The 18,549-nt window shown below is 46.9% G+C and overlaps 3 protein-coding genes across 18 annotated transcripts in view; 1 reads left to right on the top strand and 2 right to left on the bottom strand.

Annotated features, from left to right (window-relative positions):
• The window catches only part of CNOT1 (CCR4-NOT transcription complex subunit 1), an 82,991-nt gene extending 75,422 nt beyond the window's left edge, over positions 1-7,569 (top strand). For all 8 annotated transcript variants that reach the window (XM_019978866.2, XM_070770674.1, XM_019978867.2 and 5 more), the window contains 6 exons: positions 1,806-1,979; positions 2,815-2,964; positions 3,670-3,850; positions 5,447-5,579; positions 6,904-7,038; positions 7,215-7,569. In XM_019978866.2, the coding sequence (XP_019834425.1) occupies positions 1,806-1,979; positions 2,815-2,964; positions 3,670-3,850; positions 5,447-5,579; positions 6,904-7,038; positions 7,215-7,293 (852 nt within the window). In that variant the 3' untranslated portion in view covers positions 7,294-7,569. The remainder of the gene's footprint in view (positions 1-1,805; positions 1,980-2,814; positions 2,965-3,669; positions 3,851-5,446; positions 5,580-6,903; positions 7,039-7,214) is intronic.
• On the bottom strand, positions 6,213-12,645 carry SETD6 (SET domain containing 6, protein lysine methyltransferase). Of its 5 annotated transcripts, none has more exons than XM_019978870.2 (9): positions 12,541-12,645; positions 12,239-12,331; positions 12,014-12,158; positions 11,799-11,940; positions 11,468-11,662; positions 11,227-11,347; positions 10,008-10,188; positions 9,751-9,893; positions 6,213-9,592 (listed from the first exon to the last, which is right to left on the bottom strand). In XM_019978870.2, exons 1-9 carry the CDS (start codon positions 12,565-12,567, stop codon positions 9,287-9,289), a joined length of 1,353 nt encoding a protein of 450 aa, XP_019834429.2. In that variant the 5' UTR covers positions 12,568-12,645; the 3' UTR covers positions 6,213-9,286. The 5 variants fall into 5 exon arrangements, with proteins under 5 accessions (XP_019834429.2, XP_019834430.2, XP_070626780.1 ...); XM_019978871.2 differs by having other exon boundaries at positions 11,468-11,527; XM_070770679.1 differs by lacking the exon at positions 11,227-11,347 and having other exon boundaries at positions 12,239-12,377; positions 12,541-12,606.
• A 1,239-nt stretch (positions 12,646-13,884) lies between these two features.
• NDRG4 (NDRG family member 4) overlaps positions 13,885-18,549 on the bottom strand; it is a 42,769-nt gene continuing 38,104 nt past the window's right edge. For 3 of the 5 annotated variants that reach the window (XM_019979842.2, XM_019979838.2, XM_070770683.1), the window contains 3 exons: positions 18,400-18,451; positions 16,771-16,809; positions 13,885-15,994 (listed from right to left, as the gene is read on the bottom strand). In XM_019979842.2, coding sequence (XP_019835401.2) covers positions 15,840-15,994; positions 16,771-16,809; positions 18,400-18,451 — 246 coding nt within the window. In that variant the 3' untranslated portion in view covers positions 13,885-15,839. The remainder of the gene's footprint in view (positions 15,995-16,770; positions 16,810-18,399; positions 18,452-18,549) is intronic. The other 2 variants (XM_019979839.2, XM_070770684.1) reach the window with 1 other exon arrangement.

Here is an 18,549-nt window from a genome sequence, read left to right as displayed (position 1 = left end):
TAATTAAGCTTTTAAAGTATAACACATATTCAGAAAAGTGCAAAAATTGAACATAATTTGTATAACCAGTGCTTGATGTTCATATATCAATGTGTGCACCAGTTAACTCTTCCAGAATTGCATTAGACTGTTTCTCCCCATATTTAACATACTTGAAATTGTCTGTTTTTCATTTTAGCAGTTGTGCAGAAGGATCTCATTGTGGATTTAGTTTGCATTTCCTTGATTTCTTAATAAGATTTTTGTGTGTAGATTGGCCAGTTGGGTATCTGCCTTTGATGATATACCTCTTCAGCCTTGTGCTCATATCCCTTTGGGATTATCTGTGTTTTTCTTCTTTTTAAACAAGGATTCTTATGTATTCTGGATGTAAGCCGTTTGATGATGTATATTCAGACATCTCCTATTCCTGTAGCTTGCATTTTCACTCCCTTAAAAGTAATGTGTTTTTTGAGGGGTAGATGCTTTAAATTCAGTGTAGTTAAACTGACCTGTTTTCTTCTTTTATTGTACGTTGCTTTTTGTGTCTTGGGTAAGAAATATTTGCTAATCTTAAATTCATTCTGTTCTGCACGTGCCTGCCCCCTACTCAAAAAACCATTAATTCTGGCTTTTACATTTACATTCAGAAAGCAAACTTAATTTTGTGAATGATGAAGGTCATTTTCTCCCCTTCCTTATACCCTCCAGCTTAATAGGTATGTAAGGCTTTTCACCAACAGTTTTAAAGTTCTTCATTTCTTGTTCAGTTGTTTAGTACCTGTATGATCTAGTTAACTGTGTATGGGCATCTCCCTAGTTTACCTGTTGATCTGCTTTTAGCCCAGTATCAAAAGGTCTTGATGGTAAGACTTACTGTAAAGGTAGAGTACTCAGGTAGAGCAGAATGTTCTTCAACTGCTCTCTTGTAACACTATTTTGGCTATTCTGTATCATTTGCAGTTCCATAAAACTTTGCAATTAGCTTTACTTATAAAACTTTCTGGGATTTAGATTGAGATTTCACTGAATATGTAGATCAACTTGGAGAAAATAGATGCCTTAATAATATCGAACCTTTCAACCCATGTGTATCTCCATTTAGTTGTTAGGTCTTTAATTTTACTTCCCTTAGACTTATGTTCCAGATATTGATGTTTTTGTGAAATTGTATAATGTTTTTATAAATCTGTAGTTTTGTAGGTACCATTTTCTGGTTAAGGAAATGCCCTTTTAATCATAATTTGCTGATAGTTTTAAAAATCATTAAAATGAGTGTTGAATTTTATTGGATGCTTTCTTGAACTCAAAGTCATGTGTTTTTTTGTCAGTGTTATTAGTCCATTAATTTTCAGATTCTTAAACTGCCATTGCATTCATTTGTGGATCATTTGGTTGTGATGTATCACTGATTTCCATTTCTACTATTTAGGATTTTTTTTTGTTTTTAGTTTTCATGTCATTTTGGGATCAAAGTTATGCTACTTTTATTGAAGGGGTTGGAAAATAATCTTTTTGTATTAAGATTGTGAATAGTGTTAATTTTTCCTTAAATATTTGTAAGGATTTGGCAGTAAAGCCAGCCAAAGTAAAGCCTCTTCCTCTTTGAGGAAAGAGTTTTAACAAATATTTAACTTCTTTATTATAAAGGGCTATTCAGATTTTCTTTTTTGTTTGGGTTTTGGTAAGTTGTATTTTTTATAAACTCTGGATACCTAGTTTTGCCTTTTTTTCCCTCCCTTCAGTTAAATTTATAATAGTAAAAATGTTACTCTTGTTTTCTTAATGTGGAAACAACCAATGTTTTTCTTGTTTTTGAAAAATAGGGCACTTTAAGGGTGCTGCTGGTTCTTTTGCATGATTTTCCTGAGTTCCTTTGTGATTACCATTATGGATTTTGTGACGTGATCCCACCTAATTGTATCCAGCTAAGAAATCTGATCCTGAGTGCCTTCCCAAGAAACATGAGGCTCCCAGACCCATTCACTCCTAATCTGAAGGTAAAGTTCTAAATAGTTTTAAGGAAAAGAAAGTTGTTTGTTAGTATTTTAGTCCTTTCTCTGCTGAGAGAGGTATATGCTGCCCCCAGAACACACATACCTACAAGTTACCTGTTAGATAACGTTGCTCTTTGGGGGGAAGCAGTTATGTTATTAAACCTGATAAAGTATGAGACTGACTGCTTCTGGATATTGGTTCACAGTATTTGTCTAGTTGCTGTTTTCAGTTTTTTTATTAAATTTAGCTGTATTTACAGAACCTCAACCTAGGTATTGGGCCAGTCATTTGTTGGGTGGCCCCACTAGTGGCAGAGCATTGCAGAATAGACACTAGTAATGCCATATTTCATAGGTGTGTATTTGCATTTTGTTTAAACTGTCAAAAGAAGGGACTGTTTTAAGATCATACCACCCCTTACATGGCTACTGTAAGTTTTATTAAAGTAGAGAATATGATGTCTTACTTTGCTGGGATATCTTTTCAAAGAGTAGGGCTCTTGGTGAGCAAAGAGTCTCATTCTGTATTTTAAAATAGACTTCTACAAGATACCTATTGTGCCTTATTTTAAGAAGGATAAAATAGTATAGAATGAGAAATTACTATCATTTTGTATATAGGTACCTTTGAGTAATCTGTTTCTTCTAATTAATAACATTTTGCTGTGCAGCAGAAATTAACACATTATAAATTGCTGTATTTCAGTAAAATGTTTTTAAACGATTGAGTACTCTTCAAGACAAAATTTTATATAAACAACTTTCTAACATAGAGACAGTTTGCTATTAAGGCCCTACAAATGCTTCTGATTGTGATTCTTGTATTTGTTTGTGGCAGGTGGATATGTTGAGTGAAATTAACATCGCTCCCCGGATTCTCACCAATTTTACTGGAGTGATGCCACCTCAATTCAAAAAGGATTTGGATTCCTATCTTAAAACTCGATCACCTGTCACTTTCCTGTCTGATCTGCGCAGCAACCTACAGGTTAATTGGTTTGACTGAAACTCTTGGTTGTGTCTTTATAGAAAATACTTTATATGCATAGTTAGTCCTGTGCATGGTCTCATTTCAACATGCTTTAAAGGTTTTAAAGCACATTGTCATTTTTAATGGTTAGATGAGATTATATTATACATTTTAGCATAAGTACATATATTCATCCTATACATCTATAGCATAATCTTGGAAGAGGCAGCCAGGGAATGGACTGGTTTTCCGTAAGAATAGATTGCTGATAATCGCTCCCATACTCTAATAAGACTTCTAAATTGGATTCTGATTCAGTTTGCTGTATAGAAAATGATTGAGGCTATATTATTTTTCCGGTCTTCCCATACCAAGAAACCACATCTTTTTCCCTCTTCAATTTTTTTTTTTAAATAAGTGAGATAATGCATATTTTGACTTTATAAACTTTATTTTTGTGCTGGTAACTGTTAAAGCTTTAGTGTCCCAAGGGAAATCATACCTCTTTTATTGACACACTATCTTTGAGCATCTGTGTATTTGTTACATAACCATACAAAATCAAAGCAGATTTCTAAAATTTAAGTCACAGAGAATATTGGGAGCAGTTCAGCTTTTCTCTGAAAGTCATAAAAAGGATTCTTAGAACTGTCGGTGCCTAAATCAATGCTTAAATCACTATCGGTGCGAGTAAGTCAGGAGCTTTCTGTTTTGTTCACTTAGGTATCCAATGAGCCTGGTAATCGCTACAACCTCCAGCTCATTAATGCACTGGTGCTCTATGTAGGGACTCAGGCCATTGCACACATCCACAACAAGGGCAGCACACCTTCAATGAGCACCATCACGCACTCAGCTCACATGGACATCTTCCAGAACCTGGCTGTGGATTTGGACACTGAAGGTGAGTGAAGCCAGCCAGTTCTCAGAGTCAAGTTTTCTGTGTATTTGGTCATAGTCTGGTCCTAAAAATACTTTAAGCCACAACAGAGAATGTTCTGTCAATATGATTATAGGTCTGGCTGATTATTTAATTCAGTAGTATCTGCTCAATGCAGAAAACACAGAAAAGCGTAAAGGGGGTAAAAAACCATCCAGAATCCTTACCACATCAGTTAATATTTCAGTATATACGAGTGTATTGTTTTGGTTTTTTTAGTGTAAAAATAAACATTTTTTTTTACTAGCCTCTCTAAAGATAGGCTCACTTGTTTTGCTAGCCTGCTTTTTGTTCCAGCATTATTGGTGCCTCTTTGCCAGGCAGTATGTTACATATTCCATGTGTAAAGAAAGATTAATGAATAGGACTCCCCCTACCTGCTTTGCAAAATGTTCACATTATAATTTCTGGTGTAGGTTATCTCACGTGCTTAAACTACATCTTTTGGTCTGTATTCATTGTAATAGAGACCCAAGTAGGTGGTGACCAACCTACTTGTCCTGCTTGTCTTGGCTTTTTCCGCTATGGATCCTTGAGAGGCTAATTTTAAGTATATGTTGCTGCTACTGCTAAGTCGCGTCAGTCGTGTCCGACTCTGTGCGACCCCACAGACGGCAGCCCACCAGGCTCCCCCGTCCCTGGGATTCTCCAGGCAAGAACACTGGAGTGGGTTGCCATTTCCTTCTCTAATGCACGAAAGTGAAAAGTCAAAGTGAAGTCACTCAGTCGTGTCCAACTCTTAGTGACCTCATGGACTGCAGCCTACCAGGCTTCTCCGTCCATGGAATTTTCCAGGCAAGAGTACTGGAGTGGGGTGCCACTGCCTTCTCCAATTTTAAGTATATACTACTTGCATATTTGTGGCAGGGGGAGGGGGGGGCGGGTCTGAGACAGCTTAAAAATCAAGATTTAACACAGGTAAATACCACTGCATCCAGAACCCAACAGCAAAAAAAGAGGGTAGTCTCCAAGGCAGTGTTGAAGCTCACTGTGAGTAATACCAAGCAGACACAGACAACCAAATCCAGTTAAGATGAGGCTAGCTTCAGAGTAGAGACTGGGAACCCTTGGTGGGTTATCCCCAAAGTAAACCCCTTATAGAGGGACTGTGAGGTCAAAACTATTTTCATGATGAAACATTTGCGTTTTTCCACTCATTTTGTTACTAGTGTACAGTGAAGGTTTCCAGAGGCTACATGAATGAAATACCATACTGGAAACAGACTGAACAAAAGGGCAGAAATGAGAATCCAACAGAATGTAAAACACTGACACTCTATATAATAATAAAGTTTTTTTGGGGGGAAATACTTAAATTTTATATTTACATGTTATATTACTATGCAATAGTTCTCAAAAATAGTTTTCAACTAAAAAAATTTTTAATGTGGAAAATAGTGAAGTAAAAACCCACAGAAATGAAAACTCTTTGGGGGTCCAAGTCCCACTGGTTGAAACAAAGGATAACATGACAGACTTTATCAGAAATCCAAACCCTAGCCAGTCAGAATGATTCAGCCTTTGAAGAACAAATTCTCGCTAAACTGTCTTAATTTCTAGGTCGGTATCTCTTCTTGAATGCAATTGCAAATCAGCTGCGGTACCCAAATAGCCACACTCACTACTTCAGCTGCACCATGCTGTACCTTTTTGCAGAGGCCAACACTGAAGCTATTCAAGAACAGATCACAAGGTAAGACAGAAGTCTGTTTTTCGGAGTTTCTAAATGGAACCTCTTCCCTTTTATTATGACTTCTGAGTGTTTTTCCTATGGATTCCGTGTTCACCGAGTATCTGTGTTAAATGCATGTGTGTTCAGGCGTGTCTGATTCTTTGAGACCCTATGGACTGTAGCCCACCAGGCTGCTTTGTCCAGACAAGAACACTGGACAAGTACTGGGCTTCTCCAGACAAGAATACTGGAGTGGATAGCCTTTCCTTCTCCAAGAGATCTTCCCAACCCAAGAATAGAGCCCACATCTCTTGCATCTGCACAGGCAGGCAGATTCTTTACTATTGAACCACCTTGGAAGCCCATGTGTTAAATAGTTCTGAACAAAAGGACTTGGTTCCTGCCCTCCTGAAATAGTCTGATGGGCACCAAAAAACCCCCCCACACACAAACAGAATTACTAATCATTGTTAAAACCAAAAAGTAGTTGTCAACACAAGGTGCCAGTACTTTTATAGATTAGGGATTTTTCCCAAGTGGTGTTGTCAGCATATTTAACCTGAGTCCTGAAGCATCAGGCCTTTCAAAGGCCAGGTTAAAGAGCTTAAACTTGTCTTCATTACCTGTAGGTAGTAAGGTTTTAAGCAGGAGAAATAACAGGATCATACTTGTGTTTTACTAACAATAGTTAGGAATCTATTACAGATTGCTTGGACTATATACAGCATTTGCAAATTAGGAAATGGGAACATCCTAGTGAGAGATATACAGGCAAACTTAAAGAACTGGACCAGACTTCTTAAACTTGCCCCTTCACATATTATTAGCTTCTAGGTATTAATATTCCTTAGTTTTATATACTAAAAATTAATTAGTATTATTAGATGTTTAGATGACAAGTCCTTTTTGTGATTACATATAAAGCATCAGTGAACATCCTTGTACTCATGTCTTTGTTGCTGTGCTTTATTTACGTCTTTAGGATAAATTTAGAAGTACAGTTGGTTAGGTCAAAGAATGTAAATATTTAAGCCAATACTGACTGCCATTCAGAAGAATCATCCCCCCCAGTTTACATGTGTACTAGTAGCATTAAAATCCTTACTTCCTATTTGAGTATTTATTCTTTAAGTGTATTCTCTGTGCCATGTAATCTATTATCTATTACCTTAGTTTTCTAGGCTCAGTAATGGGAAGAGGTGGGGTTCAAATCTACTTTATGTAATTCTAGGATCTATTTATGCTAACTTCTGTATATCCACCTTCCTTTTCTAAAGCTAATAGAGAAGTGGTCATGATCTGGTGTTTTCCTGTGCATTGATGAACTTTTTCTTCCATCCTCCAGGGTTCTTTTGGAACGGTTGATTGTAAATAGGCCACATCCTTGGGGTCTTCTTATTACCTTCATTGAGCTGATTAAAAATCCAGCATTTAAATTCTGGAACCATGAATTTGTACACTGTGCCCCAGAAATTGAAAAGTGAGTCAAAAGTAATTGTTTTCATTGTTTCAGTCTTAAGACAGGAGAAATAATCATTTGATGGCTTCAGCTTGGGTGGGTGATTAAGAAGGGAGTAGTAGCCAAAATTAGTAAGACACAAGGTTTGGTCAGGCCTGAATTTTTCTCACCAGCTTGTACTTGTCTTCATTCTTCAGGTTATTCCAGTCCGTCGCACAGTGCTGCATGGGACAAAAGCAGGCTCAGCAAGTAATGGAAGGGACAGGTGCCAGTTAGATGGAACCACATCTCTGTTGTAAATGTGTCTGCCTGGAGGTCCCACTGTACCAAGTTCATAAACTGGCTGAAGATCCTTTCAGCTCTTCCTGACTTTCCCGGCCCTTTGGTTCTTGGGTATCTGCCCCAATTACTGTTTGGGTCAGCTACCTGTCTATGTGGACACGTTCCAAAGTTTAAATGCATTTTTTTGACTCTTGGCCAAAATTTAGAAGATGCTGTGAATATCATTTTGAACTTGTGTAAATATATGAAAGAGAAAACCTTTGTCTGAAACTTCTTGGGTTTGTGCAAAATGTGTTCAAGGCAAGTAGGTAAACTGGTACCTGCCCAATTTATAATGGAAGGAGCTGCTGATGCCATGCACTTGTCTGGGGGTGGGGTGGGATGGGATGGGGACGGGGCATAGCGCCATGTCTTCTGACATTCCAGGTGTCCCAAAGAATAGCAAGAAAGCCAGTTTAAATATTGTGTAACTTTTTTTAAAAAGTATGGACAGGGACCTTGAAAATCACCAAGTTGTTTTTTAAAAATGTGGATGTGTAGAATCTGGTATGCTAGGAACATGTGCAGAGTTCACATTTGAGATCCCATGGGTTTTTTATTTTACCTCTTCCCCACATCTACAGCTTGCTGCTGGGAGAGCATCATTTTCTCTTTGCTGCTGGAGAACACACCCTCTTGGGCCCTGTGAGACACTTTTTATAAAGGGAAGCCAAACCAGGCCTAAAGCTCCCCCATCTCTCATTATAGTAACTTGTAAATTGTGCAGAAAGGAGCCAAATAGTAGGAATTGCCCTTCCCCATTATCCCAATGAATGGCCATACAGGCTGAGTTCAACAACAAAGTCAAAAGGACCAATACAGCCCCTTTTGTAAGGATTTTGAATGTTTTGCAAGTATATTGGTCCATGTGTTGTATTTTGTAGCCTTTCTAGTTCCTGGCTTTAGCCTCCCTACTTCTTCTATGTGTATGCATACTGTAGTCACACATTAAAGTTATGACACACGAGTCCACTGTGCCTTTCTCAGTAGCAGCCAGTGCTGGTGGTGAGAAGGAACGTGGACCACCCAGCCTTCCCATTGGGCAACACCAACTTCTGCTGAATGCTAGGTTTTTCCACTACCAATGTAGCATCTTTAAACAAGGAAGTGATTTCTGTGTAGTGTTTTCCTTTTCCTTTCTCAAAGTTAACTGCACCAGGTTTCTGTGGTTAAATTCAAAATGCCAGTTTAAAAAAATAGACCCTCATGGCGTTTTGATACAATTTTTAAAAGAAAAGGAATAGGAGTAGGTACATATTTTATATTTATCCCACTTGAAATATATACAAGATAAATAGAAATCTTACATGGGGGCTTGTATGTCACTGGTATCTTAGGCTGCTAAGGAATTAAAATAACTGCTCAGAGTTCCAGTAACATAGCTTACTAAATCCTCCAACAGGAACAGTTTTTTAAAAAAGGGAAAGTGGTTGCTCAAGACCTACCAGGTCTACTTTCAAACTCCATGTTATTAAATGCTGCTGCTAAGTCGCTTCAGCCGTGTCCGACTCTGTGCAACCCCATAGACTGCAGCCCACCAGGCTCCCCCATCCCTGGGATTCTCCAGGCAAGAACACTGGAGTGGGTTGCTGTTTCCTTCTCCAATGCATGAAAGTGAAAAGTGAAAGTGACGCCTCTCAGTCGAGACTACAACAAAATGTATCACTATCACATTTCTGCTTTGGTTCAAACTCGATAACAAAACAGCTATAAAGTTTATCAGTGTTAGTAACAGCAGCAATTCACAAGTCTACTGCTCCCAATCCTTCAGCATGTCACTCTTACCTTGGCGTACATCCTATTTTGTTAATTTCGCTACTTTTCCTTTTGGTATTAGTACAAAACACAAAGCAAAAGATCCAAATTTTACTTCTTTCCAAGTATCAGTGCATACTAGCTTAGCATGAAGTTCCTCTTCGGGATACTCCTTCAGGCAGAAGGGAGCCTGCTAACGTGTCAGCTCCAACAGCCGGTGTAGAATCATCTTCTGACCATAACGCACCTGTAAGGCTTGCTGTTCCCTCCAGCTAAGTGCCGCATAGACCTCCTTATTGCTGAGTAAATCTTGCTCAGTTTTTAAGTCTGTGGCATAGGTTTGCAGGGTCAACAAAACACTGTCCCGAAGAAGCTGTCTCCATGATGCTTTGAGTTTGGGGATATCTGTGATTGTCAGGCTGTCTTCTTCACTTTTATCATCTTCCCATCCATTCTGGTCTTTAAACTCTCTGAACTCCTCAGCAGGCATGCACAGTACCTAGAAGCAACCATGGGGCCCTTTAAAGTAGGATGTAATACTTGCATGTTTCTGAAACTGATTCAGAGAAGCTGGCCTATCCTGGCAGCATTTAAGTGTACTCTGTCCAGGCCACCTTTCTTCTCATCTAGCTCTAAATACTCATTTTGAGCATGTACCTTGAGTGTAGTGGCCAGTTCCTCTTCAGTCAGTACCTCTTCACGCCCAATCACAAAGGCTCCCTCTTCCCCTACCATCTCCAATTTGCATAAGAAATCCCAGCGTTCATAGAGTAGGAGCCTTTCAGCTTCAACTTTTGTCCCTATAGATAGAAGTACTGGTGTGAAAGTCTTGGTAAACCCAAAACCTCATTTCTCCTTAGTCCACAAAAAGGGGGCAGGATAGACACACACTGGTGTCTGAGTTAACCACTCACCCTGTAACGCGGCTTCACGAACAGTCACCATCTGAATGTCAGCTGTGTCATTCGTGTTGTCGGGATACGGTTCAGCAAAACCATACATGTGAATCAGTTGCCAGTTAGCCATTTGCCCGTAAGTGTTGAAGATCTCATGGCCTTTAGGAATGGGCTGAATGGCCACCATCCGAAGACAAGTCTGGGGTGGAAGGGTTCAGAAGCTGGGGTCAAGCCCTTTCCAGGCCACCCCTAAGAAGATGACTTCACTTCCTAGGAAAGTATAGTTCCCACCAACAGTTATAGTTCAGCAATGAGGCTGATGCTATACCTACCAACATTCTACTTTTAGTTAAGATCCTGTGCTGTAGAATAAAACATTTGAGGCTTACAAAAGTCTAAACAGCCCAATGCTTTAGTAGGTGAAACTTCTGCTCAGTCATCTCAAGCACTTCAAAAAGCTGCTAGCTTTAAAAAATGAATTAAGGAGGACCTCCGGGTGGTCTTGGTGGTTAAGACCCCAAGCTTCCACTGCAGCGAGGTGTGGGTTCCATCCCTGCTTGGGGAACTAAGATCCCATGTGCCTCACAGTGCAGCCAAAAAAAACCCAGATCAAAGGAAATTCACTGGTGGTTTAGAGGTTAGGACTCAATCCCTGGTTGGGTAACTAAGATATGCACAGCTCTGCAAAAAAAGCCAACAAAAAACTCAACCCAGATCAAAGTAGGAACAGCAAATAGAGACAAGGTTTTAAAAATAACAGCCATTTCCTAATTTTTAACTCCATAAACTTACATCTTTTCTTGCAACTTTCCACTTAGCAAATAGAACAGATATAAACACAGTCCTGGTATCATCTTAAACCCTTTCTTAGGAACATCCCCTCTTCTGAAAAGTACTGACGCTATGGCTGTTGCAGATTGTTGTCCACAGGGCCCTGACACAATCTCAGCTCACTGGCACTGCACAGAACAGACCTAAAGCACCAAAACAATGGCACAGGTTTAGCAGAGGATAACCCCAACTTTCTTTGAGGGCTTTAATTTGTGTTCAAAGAACTTCACTGTAATATGCAAGCAAAGTACATAGCAGAGGAACTAATTTCACCTACTGATTTCTAGTATGAGGAGAACTGAGCCCATTTGGCTCAACTGCCAGGCCAGCATGAAGAAGACATTGGTTCGATTCAAATGCCCAAGCATCAAGGCACAGAAACAAGAACTGGGAGGGATCCACTCACTGGAGAGTATTCTAGATTGGCATTGTGATTGGCTAAATGGTTTAGTATGTCTGCAGCAGGCACCATCAAAGGGGAGTTTGGCTCCTTTTCATCCTCCTCTTCCTCCAGTGGTTCCTGAAAGCTGCCACAGAGAGAACTTGGCTAAAGCCCAGTGTTGGGGTGGGGCTCACTGTTCTTTCCCTTCTGGTCACTCAACAGAGTTCTAAAGAAGAGAGTCCTGTGCAAGGCTCTACTCACTGACCTGTAGGCCATCACAAGAGCCACGAGCTGGCGGTAGAGTTCCAGAGATCGGACCCTGGGGCTGAAAAGATCGGGGTGGGCGTCCATGAAGGGCAGCACAATGGAATAATACTCGCTGCGGATGTTGACCAAATCCTTCTCCACGGCCTCGGGTACGCCTGTGCCCTGCAGCAATCGCCGGCGCTCCTCCTCTGGCCTGCAGTGACACCCCCACCCGGGTTCTTCACCCAATCTACCGAGACTAGCGCTTGGCACCCGTGTCCCAAGGGCAAGCGGTTCGAGCCAGGCTACGTACGGTGTTGGCGTTCCCCAGCCCCTTCTACGGCTCTCACCAGAACATGGGGTGCTGCAAGCGGCCCAGCTCGGGCCAGAGCGCAAAGTAGGGGCTCCAGGGCGAGGCCGGGGCCTGCATCTCGTGGAGTAGCGCCAGCAGCAGCGGCACCCAGCCCGACTGGCTCTGCAGCGCGCCTCGCTCTGGGGGAGACACGAAGATTAGGGACCCCGCGGGCCCAACTCGGCGTCTCTCCACCCCTGTCGGCGTGCCCACCTCGTTCCAGCACACCGCTGATGGAGCAGGTGTGCTGCGACAGGAGCGCGGCCCGCGGCACCGCGAACAGCAGTTCCCCGGGCTGCACGCTCTCCCGGGCCACCATGCCGTAGCCGGCCACCGTGCCCTGCCGGCTCACCGCCACCTGAGCAGAGAGAATGGCCCCTCAGAGCTGGCCCGCGCCCGCTTCCCCGCTGCACCCACCTCCCCCAGTCCCCCTCTCACCTTGGGACTCAGCTCCAGTCCCACCCGCTGGCACCAGCTCAGGAAGCTGGCCACCGGGGCCGGGTCGTCGTCGCTGCCCGCAGGCCCGGCCACCTAAGACAGGCAAGCGCAGTGGCGCGGCCCCGCCCGGGAGAGCTCGCTGGGGGCGGAGAAGAAGGGGGCGCGCGCGCGGAGGAAGGCCCGGGGTTGGGGAGGGGACGCGAAGAGCGGCGAATGACCCGCGGCAGGCCGCGGAGCGGCGCGCGAGAGAGTGGCGTGGCGCGGTGGAGAGGGGTGCACCCGCGCCGCCCGCCGTAACTTACCCGCCGGCGCTTTGCCTGGGTCGCCATGGTCCGAGGGCGCGGAGCCTCAGGCGTCTGTAGACCCGCACCGGCGCTTCCGGCGTCCGGGGGGCCGGGCTTTCGAGGGCGGGGCCTATGTCCCCGCCCCGGACAACGTGACTTTCATTTCGCCTTCGCTTGGAAGACAAGCAGTCATTTGCACTCAGCACAGAATCGGACACGACTGAAGCGACACAGCAGCAGCAGCAGCAGCAGCAGCAGCAGCAGCAGCAGGAGCTTTTGAACTGTGGTGCTGGAGAAGACTCTTGAGAGTCCCTTGGACAGCAAGGAGATCCAACCAGTCCATCCTAAAGGAAATCATTCCTGAATATTCATTGGAAGGACTGATGTTGAAGCTGAAACTCCAATACTTTGGCCACCTGATGCGAAGAACTGACTCATTGGAAAAGACCCTGATGCTGGGAAAGATTGAAGGCGGGAGGAGAAGGGGACGACAGAGGATGAGATGGTTGGATAGCATCACCGACTCAATGGACATGGGTTTGAGTAGGCTCCGGGAGTTGGCTATGGACAGGGAGGCTTGACGTGCTGCAGTCCATGGGGTCGCAAAGAGACGGACACGACTGGGTGACTGAACTGAACTGATATCATTCCGGCTGAAAACATCTTTGAGGCCAAGTGTCCGCAGCTGGGTTTAGAAAACGTGCGGTTGGGTGCATGAAGGCGTGTCCTTTTGCCGCCTTGAGCGTGGTCTGAGCCAGGCACAATGCTTTCCCGCGTAGGTCTCTGACAGCAGAGGTAGAAGCCGGGTTGAAGTGCAAAATTTGGTTTCTGGATGCGAAGGGAAGGCCTCGCGAGAGGTCGGCTGGGAGCGCGAATAGAGCGGTTTGCGCAGTTTCGTGGAGAGTGGGCGGGGCTCCCCAAACTAGAACAGACCCTGTCTTGTTTCTGCAGAGTAGGAGGGGTTTGCTTTTATTTACTTGGTTCTTTAGTAGCTGACAAACAGCAGGATAGTGAATGAATCGGAAATGGTGGTTAAACACGGGGAAATAGCATGTCGTTAAATTTAAGAAATTAAAGGCAGCGAATACAGAGATTACAGATCTGGGTTTTGAAGTCAATTACTGCCAAGGTCAGCTCCCACTTTGGTCTCTTATTAGGGCAAATTCAGTTTTCTCAGCTGTGAAACTAGGATAATTAATATCTACCTTGTGGAATGAGACAAGATCTGGAAATACAGAGATGGATGGAAATGCCTGTCTTCACTCTAAACGTTCAACCCCACCTAAAACCCAGGAAGCACCAGCCTCACCAGCTTATACTTTCAAAGCTTCCCACGATGGGCATAGCATCACCATACTCAAATTTTTCTTATTACTTTATTAGTTTTTCAGCACAGTTCACTCTTTCTACGTTGACAAGGGGTTTTGTTTTACATTTTGTCATCTCAAAGTCTCACGACATCAGCCACCAGAATACACAAGAGTAGGCTCTTCACTTTGTACAGAGAGGAAAATAATAAATTCCATTAAAAGTTCACGTTGACCAAAGAAGACACAACCTCCGGTGGAAAGCCACACGTGGGGGTACCCAATATACATATATATATATAATGTATAGATATTTATAGATATCTCATCTGAAAGAACACAGAAAAGAAATCCAAGTTTCACAGCGCTATCTACAATAAGGGATTAATTCTACCAGCTTTTCAAACAGTCACATTCGATATTCCGAGGAAGCACGTGAGTGAACAGAACTGGGGGCAGACTAACACTCCACTGGGCTCTAGAGCAGTCTAGAGTCATGGCTTAAGAGTATAAAAGGGGAGACGTGTGCAGAGGAAATGTGGGTGCAGGAGTCCCCTCAGCCCCACACGCACCCACCCCCCTCCACAGTCCTGCATTTTTCATTGCCCTCTTCTCTTTGCTCATTTGGGGGCTTATGGCAATTGATTTAGGCTCAGAGACGAATGGCTTCTGGTTTCTGGGCCCGGAGATTCTACCTGGTAAGGTGGGTGGATAGGGAGTATATGGCACAGTGCTGCGCTTCAGGTGACAGGAAGGGGCTGGGGTGTGTGGGGAGCTTTGCTCTTCTGCCTGGCCCTTGTTCACTTCAGGAAACATTACCTCCCACCCCTGGACCCAGCAAGCCCCAGCTTAGGCCTCCTCCACCTGGCTAGGATGGTGATGTGGGACACCTCGGACCAGTTTTCTCCACATGAGCTTGCTCAGTGATGCCTACATGAAACGCTGGCATAGCTTGACGAGAACTCTGTCTAGAAACATTTCTAATGACCTTGGCCACGCTGCTGCTGACTGAGTTGTCTTCCATGGAACCTAGAGGCAAAAAGGGGGGTCTCTGAGGGAACTCTATAGGAACTCTGAGCTGCCACTGTCTGCAGGCTTCCAAAAGCAGTCACCACGAAGTTCTCAGAAGTGCACCCAACACTCAAAGGCTGTCCCAGCCTTTAACCTCAGCCCGTCAGCTCCCTATGGAGGCAGAGGACCAGGTGACGTTCTGCCTCAGGGCCTTGGCTCAGCAATGGGCCAGGGCCAGGAGGTGGCCGAGGGTGGGGCTGGAAGGGACAGTCTGTGGGGTTCCTGCCCTCCAGGTCCTCCGTGTTCTGTCTTCCTCAGGCAAAGCAGCCCCGTTCAGCCCCTGCCTGGCCCTACAACACCAGGCTTGCCAGGAGAGCACCCGCAAAACTGCTGCCTGGTAGTAGCGCCCCCTTGTGGCTGCTGTTCAGACGATTGTCATAGGTGCTAAGACCAGACACAGACGTGCTCGGTGTTGGGCTGCTGGGGGAAAGGGGCTGGCTCCTGGTTCTCACTCCAGCGCTCGAGCTGGACCCCGTGTTCCTGCTGGCCCAGAACCCACCACCTCAAAACCTCCTCCCCATCTTCAAACCTGCCTGGCCCAGGGGTCAACCCATGCTTTGACCCAGGATGTTATCCTGGATCCTGGTCAGAGGAGGACTCTGAGTCTTTCCTGAGCTAATTCCCTTCCCTCCCTGGAACAGTGCCTTTACTGTGCCTGGGCCTTGGGGAGTCAGAAGAGAGGGACTGAGTCAGCCAAGTTAACGAGGTTCATGAGGGGAATGAGGTGGGGAGGAGTGAGCCCCTCAAACCATCTGGAGACTGTTCTGCTGCAGCATCTAGACAGATCCCCTCTTCTTTTTAAACAAAAGAGAAGTAACCCCATTTCCTCCCCTTCGCCCTCACAAAAATAAACTAAAGGGGAAATGAGCCGCAAGAGGGTGGCCGTGGGACATCAATGCGGGTGAGGGGGCGAGTGGGCGTCTTCGTGGGACCGGGGCTTCAACAGGACACCTCCATGGTGTGGTTGACCTGGCCCAGCCCCTCGCTGCTCTCCGAGTGGGTGCAGGCCTGCGGGCGGCTGCCGTCCACCGAGTTGGCGCTGGTGAGGGATGCTGTGCGAGAGCGGGCAAGACGAGTCATGCTGGCTGAGGGCACTGTGGACAGAGAGGGTACCGGGGGTGAGGACCGGCCAGCAGGGCGGGCACGGGCACGTGGGAGAAGGGAGAAAGATTTACGCAAGCAAAGCGGCCAGCAAGACCCATTCTTCCGACGAAGGCTCGGAGGCCCATCCGCAGCCAGGGCTCTACGGTCATGCAACGCCAGTGACAGGGAGTGCGCCCAAGGGCTGGGGGCCACAGGGGCCAGCAGGACCCTCCTCACAAGAGCGGGCCAGAGCTGTGGCCCCAACGGGGCAGCAGCTGACGACCAACCAGGAGTCCTTAAGCCCGGGGAACGATGGGGCATTCTTTCTAATTCTGCTTCCCTCAAGAAGACAGTGGGGCCGGGAGGGGGGAGATCAGTTCTGTAAAGAAGGGCAAGGTGTGGTAGCCTCAGACGGCCCTCAGTCCATTATTCAGAGAGTCACACAAGTGAGATAAACTCTCAGGGAGCAAATGCTTCCTTTCTGACCTCCACCGGCCACCTGTCCAGCTCAGGCGTGGCTTGCCCCTGACACCTCTGAGAGGTTCTGGCCCCAACTGCCAGGGCTCTGGAAGCCACGGGGCCCCAGGGAACCTAGAAGCATGACTGGTCTGAAGCCCGGCCACTCCAGAGCCCTAACCGGGATAGAGCCCACGGAAAAGCGGCACAAGAAGTTTCCACAGCAAGATGCGGCTTGGCTGCAGCACTGCACAGAGGGAGGAGCAGGGGGCCCAGGGCGCCGGAGGCGGGCGGGGGGATCCATGCATCAGGGGAGGGGCTGCGGGGCTACCTGCTCCTCCACTCAGCCTTCGGTCCTTCAAGTATGCAACTAAGAGAGAAGACAGAGCCAGGGGGCGGGGTAGGGGAGACACAGAACACGGGTGAAGAGGAGGTTGGGCGAGGCCCGGGCGTTGAGATGGGCCGGAGAGGAGAGGAGGGTACAGAGAGGCTGGGGGCAGGGCCGGAGCCTCAGGGGCCCCCTCCTGCACCCCCAGAAGGAGCCACTGATGTCAGTCTGCCCCGAGGAGCCCAGAGAGCAGGGTGGGGCACTCATCCGCCTCTGCTTCTCCAGCCCGGGCTGCAGTCCTGGGGGCTCTGCCGACAAGGCCTTTGAGGACTATAACGTGTCCCCGCACCCTCACCACTCCAGTGGGCTCAGTATCCTCGTGGATAGAGGCCCATGCATGCGTGCTCAGTCGTGTCCGATTCTTTGTGATCCTGTGGACCGTAGCCCGCCAGGCTCCCCGTCCATGGCATTCTCCAGGCAAGAATACTGGAGCGAGTTGCCATATCCTCCTCCAGGGGATCTTCCCGACCCAGGGATCGGACCCAGGTCTCCTGCATTGGCAGCGGATTTTTTCCCCACTGAGCTGCCTGGGAAGCCCTGGATAGAGGCCTGTATGATCTCTCAAGTCTTCCCAGGTCTTGAGCTGCCTGGTGGTATTCCTGCCAGGGCCCAGAGAACAGGTCCTGGCCCTGACAAGCACCACTTACCCACCCGTCCCAGCCGTGTTCTCCAGGCACCTCCGGGGCTCTGTGTCCCCGCCGGGTCTCACTGTGGGGCTTGGCCTCTCGTTGCCCCGCTTGTCCCCAGACAGGCTGCAGGGGGGCCCGGTCCCCTGGAGGCCGGGAGTTCGATTCCTGGCTGGACTCCCCCGGTCTTTCCCTATAGGCCTGTCCTCCCAAGGAGACACAAGCTCCAGAGACTGAAGTCGAGGGGGAAGAAAACAAATTCAGGGAGAGGAAGTCTGCTTCTAGGAGGAGAGCCAGGCATAAGGGGGAGATGGGAGGAACTCAGGGATACGCCTGTGTCACTGAAGGGCTGTGTGTGCATGCGGGAGAGGCTCACGAGCAGGGTCTCACCCCTGCACGAGGGGAAGCTGGAGGTGGTAGGGAGCCGGTTCCACCCACCCCACGGCCCCTATGACCTCGGGGTCTTCAGGTCTGCTGCCCCCAGGCTTGGCTGCTTTCAGCTCTCCTCACACCCAGATGGCCTCCCGTGCCTTCCCCAGTTCCCAGACTCCAAGCCCGCTTCTCTGCTGCCCCTCTCACCATCCAGCACCTTCCCAGCCCTTCTCGGGTGCTGGAGGCCCAGCTGGGGGCATGGTGTGGATGATTCACCCCCCAGGCAGGCTTCCCCGGCAGGATTCAGCTCCAGGCCTGGGTCCCCCAGGGCTGGGAGAAGAACCCCGCCACCCAACAGGCCCAGCCCTGCCATGAAAACAGTGCCCCAAAGCCTCCCTCTCCAAGGGCACGGGAGGGCAGGGGTCAGCCTGGGATCACCGACTTTACAGCCTAGGCGAAGATGCCCTAGAAGTCCGCAGGCACAGCATCTGGCCCTGGAAAAGGACTCATGCTCAGAGCCCCCACCTGCTGCCTGCTCCCTAGTCAGTGGGGGTGTGGGGGGTAGTACACTTACTGTAGCCCATGCCTTGCAGGAAGTATTTGAAGGCTTCAGTCAGCTTCCCGGGCTGCAGGGCAAGGGACAGGCACAGGGTCTGATTGGCGGCCTGGGATTGGGGGAGGGGGGAGGTCCCGCCCACCCTGGGGAGGTCCCGCCCACCCTGGG

The sequence above is a fragment of the Bos indicus genome, chromosome 18, assembly GCF_029378745.1.
Source record: "Bos indicus isolate NIAB-ARS_2022 breed Sahiwal x Tharparkar chromosome 18, NIAB-ARS_B.indTharparkar_mat_pri_1.0, whole genome shotgun sequence".
Lineage (NCBI taxonomy): Eukaryota > Metazoa > Chordata > Mammalia > Artiodactyla > Bovidae > Bos > Bos indicus.
This window is presented reverse-complemented; position numbering and strand designations above follow the sequence as displayed.

Excerpts from the sequence above, each read along its gene's own strand:
- SETD6 (XM_019978870.2), bottom strand. The coding sequence starts at position 12,567 with ATGGCGACCCAGGCAAAGCGCCGGCGG. Across the intron at positions 10,189-11,226 it reads CCAATCTAGAATACTCTCCA|ACTTGTCTTCGGATGGTGGC; the intron begins GTGAGTGGATCC and ends CTTCCACCCCAG. Across the intron at positions 9,593-9,750 it reads AACTGGCCACTACACTCAAG|GTACTGTGCATGCCTGCTGA; the intron begins GTACATGCTCAA and ends GGTTGCTTCTAG.